Below are 13360 nucleotides of genomic sequence, written 5' to 3' on the forward strand. Positions count from 1 at the left end.
TAAGTTCAGGCAGGTACTGTTTGTTATTCTGCGTAGCGTAGATGGTCAATATATTGGGAACCTGGTTTCTGACATGTCCTGAGTGCTGTGGTAATAATAACAAATAAAAAAAGAGAAAAATAATTTTTAAAAAAATACAGAGTTATGGTGATGTTTTAAGGTTTACAGAGAGCATGGACACGGAAAAGTTATCAGGATTTGTTACTTCAGTTGCTTTCACTCTAGAGGGGAATAACTCATACGTTAAGTGTGATAGAATGAGACTTGTCAGTATTTTGCCCATCATATTGCTGTCTGCTAAATCCTATACCTTCTCATGTCTTGTCAAATTATTTTTTGAATGGTACATAACCGTAGTCATACATGTGCTCTTCCTGGTCTTTGTCCAATTTTATTTCTCTCAGATGTGATGCCACAATTAATATAGTATCCATTAGGGGCTCACTAACAGTGAGCTGTTGCCCTGGGATGTCTTAAATATCTTGGGAAAAGACCCTAAATGTCTCAGGAAAAAATACATACAAAACACCCTGCTGATAAAGGTATATGTCACACTAGGTATATCTGTGGTTGAGCATAGTGCATCTGTGTTTAGCTTCTAGATTGGAACTGCCTCGTATTTAGGTCTGTCTGCAGGTGCCATGCAATAATTTCTCAAGCCCTTTTATTACAGCTGTTGGAAATAGAAAAAGCCCTCCTGATTATTATTCCCTACTGCATAAAGCATGGAGGGAGCTTCTGGAACTTTACCATAGACCAATGCTCCAGCACTTGTAAGTGTTTCCTATCCATTTAATCTGTATGACACAGACTTACTCCCATTTTATCCATCTGGGACATTCTGCAGCCACAGAAAATGCGAAAGATTTATCCCCAAAGTAGTTATGTTAGTTAAGTTATATTCTGATTTACTTTAAGGTGTCTTATTAACACCATATGTGTATGTGCTTGGAATTACTTCCTGCCCTTGTGGAATCAATGACGAAAGATCCATTTCTTCCCGCAGAGGAAGAAATCAGCTCTAGAATTTAAAATCTCTTCAAATGTAGGAGGTCCTTACAATTAATTCTTTTGAAAACATATGTCACTGCCCTTTCCTCCCTTTTCATCAGATGATAGAGCTGAACAGGTATAACTTGAGGAAGGGGAACAGAAGAAAAAACAAATGTGATGTAGCCTGTAACAAAGCAGAGCAGAGACTGCAGTTCTTTGTTAAGCCATGGGTCTTCCTGAAGCTTCATGAAGCCTTGAAGCACAGCTGATTTTCAGCATTGTTCTTGCTGCCATGGGGCACTTACTGAAAGCCATCATTCTTCCTTGTGGATATTATATTCCTCCAAAGCTAGAGTTAAAAGTCTTTTGGAGGCATTTAGTACAGTTTGGTGCCAAAGTAACCTGGGAAATGTGAAAAGTTACAGGCCACTGAAGTTTCACAGCTGTAGGAAACAAAAGGGCTTTGTAATGTAGGCAAATCTATGCCATTTAAATGGACCACTGCCAAAGAGTCAGGCCTAGTTAACTCACTGTCTTTTGAAATGGAAGGAAGCAGATAGGAAAGTTTCCAAGTTTTAAACTTAGCATTTTAGTAGAAACATTAACTTTCTTTTTAATTGTTCCAGTTCATCTGCTTGAGAATGTAGCAGTGAAACAGGCCACCTTCACCAGATGCTTTGAAGTCATTAGCCTGCTACTCAGCCCGTCTATCAACTTAGACGATGCTGGCTGGAGAGCTGGCTGGGTGATGGCACGGTAGAGAGGCTTCTCGGCGTAAGCCTATGGTGGGAACATTACTTCCCCAGTGCAGAAGCAGGAAATGGAAGTACAGGTCATTCCAAAGTAATCGTCATAAAACCTTTATTATATGCCATGTCTGGTTCGACAGACATTCCTAGGATTAGGTTGGGAGGTTAGACAAATACTCTTAGAGCTATTCCTTCAAAAAGCCAAACTTTAGACTTGTTCCTTCCAAGTTTTGAGCATGCTGACCTTCATTCAGCAAATCATTTAAGCATGTGCTTAACTTAAAAATGAGTGGCCTTATAGATGCTTGTTTAAGTAGGTACCATCAAAGATTTCAAGACTGCTCCCCAGACTGCCACTGTCGTAATGCTCATTTGAACAGAGGCTACTTGCTGTGGGTTACAGTAGGTACTCAAATGATATTCACTGTGCTTGAAAGTTCGGGCTGATCGTGGTCTGATGTTTCAAGCACTAAGACTTGCAACAGCACTGTGGGTAACACAAGCCACAAATGGGCATAATGCCAATAGAAGTAACAGTAGGTGTAAGGTTTTTTATAAACAGTAGCATATGAATATTTTAGTTAAGTCCAATATCAAATTAATAAAAACGGATGGTAGGTTTATTTTCTGAGTTCCTCAGAGCTGAGCAGATGGCTTTCACAGTACAATCAAACACATTTCTTTTTCACTGAAGTTTCAACTCTGTAAAGGGTGCCCATGAGTCAAATTTTGATCCTTAAACCTACCAAGTGGAAGGCTGATGTTCCATTGGAGTTTTTTCAACCATGATCAGATGCTGAGCTGTCATTTATGAAGAAATAACAACAAGGTCTTCAGCATCTTACTGAAAAAGTTCAATGTGTTGTAAAAAGCACATCTCTGTGTATATGTAGGCTATGTGGTTTTTTTGCCATTTGTATTATTTTCTCTGTATCAACTTTTAATTTTATCAGCTACTTTATTGCCATATCTCTCAGTATTTTACAGGTCATTATTAACAGTTTTATATGTATCCTAAAAAATTCTGTCTGGTATAAACTTCATTGTCTCCCTGCTGCTTCTAACTTTTAAGAATTGAAATCTATTCTTGATGCACAATTAAAAATTTCTGACTATGTATATTGGTCAATCTATGATTTTTTTTTTTTTTTTTGAGAGGAAGCTACTCATTTGGGAGGAAAAAATGTTACCTGGCAAGTTGATTTTAATTAGTGGGCATAAGGGAGGTGTAGTGACCAAAGCTGCATCATTACACAATAATTTGGCTGTGAGGGCATGACTGATTTATGGTATGAAAGCTGGCTTTGTGTTTGCCAATGCAGGTGGCCAGGCAGTAACTTCTCAAGCCCTTTTATTACAGCTGTTGGAAATAAAAAAAAAACACCTCCTGATTATTATGTTATTATATGTTATTAACACATTATCTTAACATATATAGCTTCTGAATACATGAGCATTACAGTTTTGGACAAGTATTATTAGCAATTCAAGTTTACTTTCTTTTTCAGTCAGTTCAATTACAGTGAACAGTAGGCTGTTCCTGTTTCCTTTCTATCTCAAGTTGAGTTTTAGCAGATAACTCCTCCCTACAGACTCTTCTCATCTGAGCAAGCCTCATAGTACCAGGAGCTAATTCAGCCTGTGGATGCGGAGAGAGGAAGACCCTCGGCATACCCGGGATGGGATCTGGCATGCAAAAAAGCCAAATCACTTTTTAGTTTATTAGGTCTGTTCATGTGATAAAAACTGGATATATCCAGCAACAAGTTCTTGGCTTCTGCTGCCTTTTTTTTTTTTTTTTTTTTGCAGAATTGTTGTTAGTCTTTTCCTTTCTTAAAAAGGCATGAAGTGTTCCCAGTTATGCTGGTTGGGATTCTGAACTTTCATTGTTTAGGACTTTCTCTGAGAACATGGAAAATTACAAGGTAATTGCCCCTCTCTTTCTTTGTTCAGGGAGTCAAAGGCACAGATTTCTTAAATCACAGAAGACCTACGCTACAGGACAGAAAGTAGTTGATCCCTTTAGAAGGTGAAATATTAGGTATCACAGTGCCTAACGTCCCTTCAAGACGAGATGATTTGGTAGCTCCATGCCAGAAGCGTGAAATATGCCTGTTACTTTCTGACAGAGGTGCTTAGGGAATGCAAACACCGTTTGTTCAGGGCAAACATGCATGTGACCATAGGTAGTAGCTTGCTGGATCATTATAGCCTTAGCAGTGTAAGAGGAAGGTCTGCACTTGGAGGTCAGAAAGTTGGGAAATGGTGATGTAAAAGAAAAAGTTCATTACAAAGGTTTTGCTTTTTAAAATGCCTTTACCCCCAGTGTTTGTGTAAAGGCTGTTTATCTTTACAATGTTATCATTCAAATGGTTCCAACGCAGGCTTTGAAAAAACCAAACTTCTCATTTGAGGTTAATGGAACACCAAGTGGTCCAGTTCACACTGTACCTTTGCTGTCACTATTGTTTTAAGGCAGCTGTCTGGAAGGCCAGAGCGCAGGCAACTGTGTGCTGTCTGGCACACCATGGTTTTTCTTTCTTGTGTAGGTAGTAAACCAATCTCAAGAAAACTTTCTGGTAGAAAGACAGAATCATATATAAACCAAGCTTAAGTTTCTGCAGAAATTTCCAGAATTTCAAACACTTTTCAAGACAGCATGACCCCTGCTTTATTTTTCTTTCTTTTTCTTCCCATAGTTTTCTACCTCACACTGCATTTTAACTTGGAACATTCCTCGTGATGAATCTGAATAACAGGTTACCAGTATTTGCAACATTGCTGCTGCTGCTGCTTCGTGACTTACTTCAACTTATGACCAGGAGCTTGCAGGAATATTCCTATCAAAGGTACATATATGCACGCACACAGGCACATAGAAAGACAACTTGTATTGTTTATGCACTCATTTATTTTTCAGGCATTACAATTTAATGCACAAAGTCTACCAAGGGACTTCTCTTTTCATTTCAATTCTTTTTGTGTAGGAGTCTGGCTTCTGAAATCCTGTCCTGAGTGCTAGAGAAGTTATTTCTAAATCCAAATATACCAAACACAAAACTATTTGTTGTTTCCAACTTTCCCAGTTAATTTATCTTGCTATGTTTTCAGTTCAGACAAGGCCTGAGCAATAGAGGTTGGATATAGTTATGAACTTTCCTCACAATCAGAGACCAGTTTAGTTTTTTCCTGTATTAATTAGCAAAGGCAGTGGTATGTAGAGAAGAGCTTAGATTTCTCCAAATCTTATTTGTGTATGAACATTGTGAACTTGCTACTACACCCCTCCATGGCAGCAGCCACTGATACTGTTTAAAAAGAATTACGGCTTCAGTAAACATCTGGAGAGATGAAGAGTGTGGTAGGTGTGGGAGAGCTGTTTTCGCTCCTGTACTATGTGCTGGTAAATCCCAAAGAAATCCGTATCACACAGAAAGGCCTTTGCCATATACTCAGGTGGCTTTAATACTAAGGGTGAGTTATTGCAATCATTCGGTGTAGCTGGTATAATGGGTGCACCTCCCCCGTCCCCAATTTTTCTGCTATGTGTTTTTTCACAGTGTAAAGAGGAGTCTATCCCAGGCTGCAGCTCAGTCAGTCTTCCAGGTGCAGAGACGATTGATAGGGAATTACTCTGCGAAATTCAAAGGCCTGAGTGCACCAAACTGACAGCTGGGCTCTCAATTCTCATTTGCATGTTTATTATCACAAACTCAATAAACAATATCTTCTTTAAATACAGTGAAGAGAGAGCATCAAGGTTAGCCTGCATGTCCCTTTAGTTTAAAGAATGAAACAGGAAGAAGGGGGACCAAGAGGGTCTGTTTAGCCTGTGTTTGCATGGAAAGGGATACAGATAACTCCGGGATGCACAGTGATACTTCCTCAGTGTTTATGTACTATAGGATGGCAAGCAGAAGATAGGAGTTGCTGTGGGAATCAGACCTTATGCTGCCAGGCAACAGCCAAGGATTAATACCTGCACATAACATTTAGCAAGTGCAATGTGTGCTGGAATAATCCCCTAATTCAGACAACTCCATGGGAAGAAACGGTGCATCTGCCTAAATCTGTGTAAATTATAATAATGTGCTCGGCAACCTTTTTCTTTCTGCTTTCGATTTTGTAATTAAGTACGTACCTCTGTCCTTCACTAGAGGCTTTAGCAGGTGCTGGTGTGTCCTGCAGCGAAACAAGTTGGCCTCGGTCCCCTTGGATTTGCACCATCAGTGGGATCCTCCATCACTCCAGTGCGACCTGGACTTTGCTTGAGAAGAAAAACTACTTCCCAAGAGTTTCGGGCTGGCAGGTAACTCTCTGTGATAAAAGAGCGTTGCTTGTGGTAACTAGAAAGGGAAGGCAATAAGCAGAGGGTGCTGCGACTGATGTCCTTGGCATTGCCACCGGGGCAGCGGGAAGAGCGTCTGGTGCATCTGTCTCAGGTGTAACAATTGCACTGTAAACTGCAACTGGGAACCCCCAGGCTATCAAAGCGGATTTAAACTACTGCCTCTTTATAAAGCGCTCATGCTGGAGAACGTAGGTGGTCACAGTAATGAACAGATGGCAACAATTTAGGCCTCTAATTCTAGTCCTAATCGTGTTGGTTTAGTGCTTCTGAGTTTATAAATTGAGTACAGTAAATAAATTACATTCTCTACCACCAATAAAAGATTATTTCTTGGCACATATATATTAATGTTTGTCAAGTCCAATTTTAAAATATAGATGACATGACTTCCATTAATTATCTGAAGATTGTTTTAAACTCTGTTAATGTTACTGTCTTGGAACTTTTCCCAGTATGTCACAGACGCTCTGTTGTGTTCATTTTTTATTTTAATATAGAGTTTCTCATCCAATTTAATGCTCATTTTTTCTCTTTGATGTTTTTACATTCTTCAGATATTTACTTGTGTCAGGCTCCCTAAAGTAAGCCTGTACCTTCTCGATGTACTGAGCACTTTATGATTTGTCCCAAGAATGAACAATTCTGTGTGATGAAATGAAATCTAATGAAATCTCATCTAATGAAATGTTCTGAAAACTGGTTCTTGACTGGCATATTCCTTTATTGCCTTGAAAAAGGTCTTCCAGTATTGCTTTAACCAAGGTCTTCCTGCATTTTGATACTATGTGAATTTTTTTACCTTTAAGATTTTTCTATAATTTGTGCCGTTTACAAAACAAGAAACAAAGAACCATTTTTTTGTAAACTATGTTGTCATTGACCCTGTGCAATGGAATGTCAGAAACTTGTTTCAGGGATTCCTATTTTTGCTTTTCAGAAAGTCCAAAGCCAACAGAACAAAAAAGAAACATGGGTCACCATGCTGCTGCCTGGAATGGAACACCAAAATGGTGAGTATACTGCCTTTTTAATGTTTACAACTGTATCACCGATACTACATACGACTTTTCTTACAGATTGTAGAGGAAGGTATCTTCGCATTCCTTAGCAGAAGAAATTCCCATGGGGTGTTTGCCTGAGATTATGCTGCACAATAGTTTTAGTGATAGTTCACAATAAGTTTGCTTTAGATACTCCTCACGTAAAAACCCAGCTCCCTCAAAACCAATTACTGCAACTAATGGTTAAAAAATCCGTAATGCATAATTTCAGTTAAAAACAAGCTCTACATAAAATATTGCTTCAAAAAGTAGCTGTGAGAAAAGCAGCTTTCCTTGGAACTGCAAGGAGAAATACTGATCTGGGGAGAAATTAGGAAATGTTTTCCTTGAAGCTTCCCACATCTAGCACTTTTTAAGTGAAAGCACAAAGTTTGTAAGTTTTGTTTGATGACTTTTATAACATCATTTAGTAGTAAAACCCCCTCTAAGTTGCATAAGTAGTAATAGTCTTACATATAAAAGTACTTTAAGGTTTCTTCACATTTAAAAAAAGTGAAGGTAAGTTTATAACATCCTAATGTACAAACAAATCGGTATTGAGATGTTCCTCCCACGTTTCCCACCAAGGACAGAGTGAAACTATTTGAGAATTACTTAGCAATACCATAAGTTATTATTGTACTTCTGAATGCAAGAGCTAGCTAGCACTTAAATACCAACCACTTTGATAGGCAAAAGTGGTGCAGGTCCATCATAATACTCACAGGAGTTCTCCCTATGGCTTTGATCAAATTTACTGGTATCCAGGGGATTTGAACTAGTTCTGCCAGCAGAGAATTTCTCCTGTGCATTTAGGTTATCATCCACAGGGAGATGAGATTGAAAATGCACTCCTCGTGCAGGCATGTTACTGGAAGTGCCCAGAGTTAACTATTTATGAGTGGGGGGTTTTCTCTCCCCTGGGGCTCTGCTCATGAAGGCACAACTGCACTTCGCGATCCTGCTGCCTGGTGTGTGGAGGCTCGCTCCTCCTTGCCCACTGGCTGAGGCACATTTTTGCACTCCCACAGAGCTAGCACGGGCAGTGGGTAGTTCCCACTCCAAGCTGGAGCTTAGAGAGGTCAGCAGAGATCTTGGCCTGAGAAATACATCAGTACCGACAAATTTGAAGACGTCTTCTTTTGGGTTGTATTCCACTGTACAGTTGCTTGTTTGCTTTCTTTTAATACAAGCTGTCTGCAGCAAAAAAAAGGCTGTGATTTTTAGAAGCTACATTTCCCTGTCAGTTAATTAGGCGCGTGTTTAATACAACTTGCACATAAGATACTTGTAAAAGGCTATTTCTGATGGCATACACCCCTCTTCTGAAAGCTGTCAGTGTTAGTTAGACTTCTCCTTTGCAGCTTTGAAAGCATCCCCAGTACGTTTGTTTGGGCTATCCAAGTCCTGGAATGTTTTATTTGGAAGTGTAGAGTGTATCTAAACAACAATTTCTTTATTCAGATTAAAGCATTGATCCAGCACATGCTGGAGATTCAGGCTGCAAGTCATGTATTAACACTGACAAAAACTTGATTTTTTGGGGATACTTTTTTTTTTTTTCAGAAGAATAATTAACTCAAGCAAAAATTGTATCTACATTCAAAGGCACATGCAGACCATCTTACTAAGAAATGATATGACTTGAAATAATTTTTTATTTCTATTCCTCCAAGGTTAATAGTATTGTTTCCCATATGAGCACACATCTAATATCTGTCTTACAGTTTGAAGAGATCAGTAACACTCCTCTACTAGTATTATTATTCGAGGTTTTACGTATGAGTACTCAGTGGGGCCCCATCCCTGGGGAGAAAATTCCCTTACTGCAGAGTTAGATTGCACCAATTTTGCAGGAGGCCTGTGAACAGTTGCCAAATTAAGTTTTACAGGAGAAAATTCTTATAGAAGAGCACTCTGAAATGATTTTAGCGCTTGTATCTTTGACTTTTATTAATTCTCTTTGGGACCTAAAGAAGCTGGAATTACTAAAATAAGATCACATGATAGCTTAGCATAGCAACCACAAATCCTCTGTGCACCTTTCTGGAGGTGAAAAATTGGTGTCAAGAAAAAGACTGAACACCTTACGTACAAATCATGCTTCTAAAAGCTTTTTTCTGTTTGAAGCAGAGGATTAACTTTTTCCCCTTCCCCTCATCTTTCACATCTTGTCCTTCCATGTATCAGCATTAGTAGGGAACAATCTATCAGGATTCACATTCCTTCTCCTTCTGCTACTGCTTACTCCTGAGGAAACCCACGATGTGACCTGCAGACTGAGCTACCCGAGCCTTGGTCTTGCAGCTACTTCAGCTCCGACATGGCATCACTATGTGATCCTTCAGCTGCTGGCTTGGCACTTGGGATTGTGCCGCTTTGGGCTGGGGCTCTGTTTGGCAGTAAAGCCCAATCAGTGCAACCGAGCGCAACTAAAGAGATGACAAGCGGGTTCGCCTTGCACAACGCTTCCTCTGCTGATGGAGACGATGCAGCTCCAAATGGGCAGCCTCCTGAGTGGGAGCTGCCATCTGGTTTACCTCTGCATGGCAGGAGGCCAAGCCTAAAACTTCCGCAGTTTCTTAAGTAGCTGCCCCGCACAAGAAGAAAACCTCCTGGAGAAATGATCCGGCTGAGCATGGTAACGTACACCCCCTCGCTCTGAATGTCCCTACTTGTCCTCAGCCACAGAATATCTTGCACCCGTTTGATGCGGTTCATAACACACCGAGGGCGTTGATGTGCAGCCAGCCAGGCGCATCGCATCAGGGACACCGTGTCCTCCTTTGGGAATGTGGCTGGTGGTGCTACGCAGCGCAGCACCCGGCCAGGCTCGGCAGGCAGCTCCCTCCGCTACAGCTGCTCCCAGTACCGTTTGCAGGGGGCTCTTAAACCCACCTCTGAGCTCCTGCCCCTGCCAGCCTGCTGCAGACAGACAGCGTTGGGTCACACAAGAAGCAGCAACACTTCATCAGCAACAACAAACATTTCCTTGTTGGGGACCTGCTCTCCTGTTTTTCAGTTTCCATGCTACCATGGGCCTCGCAGAACAGGTTCCCAGTGGGCAAGGCCAACGCATAGCCAGTTGTCAGACCGGTGGCTGACACAACAGCCCACGCGGTGGCTGACACAACTGCCCACGCAGTGGCTCGTGGAGAGGCACTGATGTGTGCTGCTGATGCTGCTCTCTGCCAACATCTGCTGGTGGGCTGGCCAGGATCCGTCAGCTGCGGCTTGCCTCCCCAGGACTGCCCTTCCATAACAAAGGCCCTTTTCCTCATCTGTTAGCAGCTGCCATATCACAACTGAGTTGCACGGACAGGCATGATGGCAAATGCTGTCACAGACACCAGAGCTCAGTTTGCAAAAGCTGCAGAAGACTATTTTTACGTGAGCGCTGAAGTCTTTTATGGTGGGATTCATCTCTCCTGACTTTCCGTTGTCAAAAGCTGATCTTGCTGTCTAGCCTTCTTTCACAGCCACGTCTGGAGTTCATTTCATCTCATACCTAAAGTAAGTATCTAAAATAGACCAGATAACTCACACCTTTGGAAATGCTTCTTTTTCATCCTCTGACTATAAAGAGAAACTGGTTGAGTGGCTCATCTGGAAGTGTCTGCATGGAATCCATGCAGTGCTGCCTCGTAAGTGGATCCTACCATCTGTGTGCAGCAATCACAAGAAGTGTCCTCTATAGATAAACCTCTTTGTATTCAGCTTTAAAAAAAAATATTGAAGCGCTGATGGTTTTTTTCTGTGTGTCTCATTTTAAGAACTGTGTCTCCTCTCCTGATAGACAATGGGCTTGCAGTTGCCTTTCCAACAGACTTCTGTTCTTCCACCTGCTTGCAGGCTGACAGCAATGATAAATAGGGGACCCATTGCTAATGTTCTTATATATTTTTCCTCAAACTTTGCAATATCATCACAGTTAAAAGCGGTCCAAATGCAGGTTATAATATATGTAAATTTGAAATTATCAGATGAAGCAAATTCTGATTTATTCTAGTGATATTCTGGTGAAGGAATCTAAGCATTTCAAAGATTTTAAATAAATATAATTAATGTGTTAAGAACTAGGCGAAGATAACTCTTCATCACCTAAATAGAGGTATGAGAATGGATCTTTTTATCTGAAGAATGGGTTTGATTGCATGTTCTGTATTCTCTCTGAAAAGAAAGGGGATGGTGGGACAATGCTTTTTTCTTCCAGGGCTCCTGAAGTTATTGGAGTCATAAAACTCTTTTTTCTATATTCAGAAATCATGAGAATGGTTCTTTCATTAGATGTGATTCTAATTTTTTCTGCAAAAGCAAGCACCATGCTGTTACATGCAACCAGATGACCAAAAAAATGTTTCTTGAGACTCGGTTCATAATGCCTGGAATGACTTCTAGGTCAGAATCTTTCCTTGCTCTGGAGAGTTCTCCTCTGGAGAAGACATGAATTAGGTGGGTTTGCACTCTGCATGTGCCCTGTTAGATGTGAGAGTGATTTTCTACTTGTGGTTCAAGAGCTGGGCTAGCTGAGGGTAATACGGTCACTCTTTTTGTTTGGCCAGTCTATAGTCAGCTTGGAGGGATGGCACATCTCCTGTTGGCACCTGCAGGGACTGCTTGTGATTGTGTTAGATAATCCTGATTTATAATAAGGAGGGGGTCTGACAGAGCTGTGATTTCCTGAGGGCATCCGCTTCTCTTTAGCTCTCCGCAAGGGTAGCCCTGTTGCAACTCTGCCTTGGGGTTATGACAGAGGGCCCATACCAAAAACTGGCAGATGTCAATACACAATTTGTGCCCTTTGAGGAGCTAAGTCACCCCTTAGTGTCTCCGCTGACCCTGATCGAAGGCACCAAGAAGTGCAATTTACTGAGGCTGCAGGTAAGGCGCCTGGAAAAACTGAGCCTGCTCTCTCGGGGCTCTTGTATGTGAGTCAAACCCGCTCTATGGCTGTTGGGTGGATGGCAGGGAGTCCCCTTTGGAGAGGTGCTTAAAGCAGCTTTAGTGTTTACACTTCAGAAAAAAACCAAAAAGAGTTAAGAAAACAGGTTGTTCTTCCCGGGAGAGGCTGGCACCACTAGCATGCTGGCAGGTAGGCTGCCAAAGTAATGACAACACAAGAAACCTGCCTTCTTTTGCAAGGCTTTTGTGTCAGTGATTGTGGGAAAGTTTTGCAATCACCATAAGAAGGAAATTCAAGGTTTAAAAAAATGCGGTGGAGTGCTCCAGTTCGTGGAGTAGGCAGCGCTTTTGCTGTGACGTTGTGCTGGCTTCAAGCCTGAAAGCCCTAGGGCACGGGAAAGAAACAGCCTGACACCGCAGTGACACAAAGTAAGTTTTCTCTCTCTCTGCCTCTCGCTGTCTCTCCTCACTCGCCCTTCCTGTTTCTTTCCATTTGTTTGCTTGTTTGTTTTTTGAATTGTTGGGTGCTAGTGCAGGACAGACCAGGCTTTTTGTCACTAATCTTGGAAGAGATTATGTAAAGTGCAAAGGTACAATTCTGCAAATCAAATGTTTTTTTAAAGGATAAGCACTGTGGACAATGGGATGTTTATACCTCTGTACAAAACCTATTAATTACCATTAATTCATTTTAGAAAATTTTCATAAATTAAATCTTGTATTATTTTTCTTACTTCATTTAATTTTAAATACCACTGGTGTCAATGATTCACTGGTTTGCCAAAGTTCAGATTTTTATAGAGTTGTTATGGAAAATGATATTGTTTCATTAGGCATAAGAGAAGTGTTTATACAGTTTAACATTTCCTATAAGCTTAAGGTAGATTATTAGGCTGGCAGCGTAACATTAAATATTGTGAATAGAAAACCTCGTCACTGATTTAAATACTGTTTATTTAACATTCAGATGTTTCACAAAGTTAATCATCAGCAAAATACAAATCAATAAAGAATGTATTTGCTTTAGAGAACTTTGTCTTTCATCTCCCATCCTGTTAGGATTGGGGTAAGTCTGAGTTCACCATACTTTAATTATCTATAACTTCTTTTTTCAATATTTTTTGATTTGTGAGCTGCTAAAGACGGTCTAAGGAAGGTTAGGTCCCTTTAGAAATGTCATATGTTGATCACTCTGAAATATACCTGTGGTTTCTTTTCATAGACACTTTTGGTGGATCCTAGTGCAGTAGGATTTGGAACTAAAAATGGCAAAATTTAAGTTGTAGTGCTTATGAAGCTTTATATCTCTTTATTAGACATTAGTG

At 40.7% G+C, this 13360-nt stretch overlaps 1 protein-coding gene across 17 annotated transcripts in view; it reads left to right on the forward strand.

Annotated features, from left to right (window-relative positions):
• The first annotated feature begins 10 nt into the window (after positions 1-10).
• LOC128909185 (solute carrier organic anion transporter family member 1C1-like) overlaps positions 11-13360 on the forward strand; it is a 64481-nt gene continuing 51131 nt past the window's right edge. For 11 of the 17 annotated variants that reach the window (XR_008466287.1, XR_008466276.1, XR_008466284.1 and 8 more), the window contains exons 1-4: positions 3552-3667; positions 4442-4591; positions 5931-6051; positions 7031-7103. Coding sequence is in view for 9 of the 17 variants with exons in the window: in XM_054200594.1 (XP_054056569.1) it covers positions 4485-4591; positions 5931-6051; positions 7031-7103 (301 nt within the window). In the remaining 8 variants the exon portion in view is untranslated. Of the gene's footprint in view, positions 774-3551; positions 3668-4441; positions 4592-5899; positions 6052-7030; positions 7104-10442; positions 10647-12217; positions 12465-12491; positions 12626-12669; positions 13102-13360 lie in introns of those variants that run through there. The other 6 variants (XM_054200532.1, XM_054200603.1, XM_054200623.1 and 3 more) reach the window with 6 other exon arrangements.

Source organism: Rissa tridactyla, chromosome 1 (genome assembly GCF_028500815.1).
Source record: "Rissa tridactyla isolate bRisTri1 chromosome 1, bRisTri1.patW.cur.20221130, whole genome shotgun sequence".
Taxonomy (NCBI): Eukaryota; Metazoa; Chordata; class Aves; order Charadriiformes; family Laridae; genus Rissa; species Rissa tridactyla.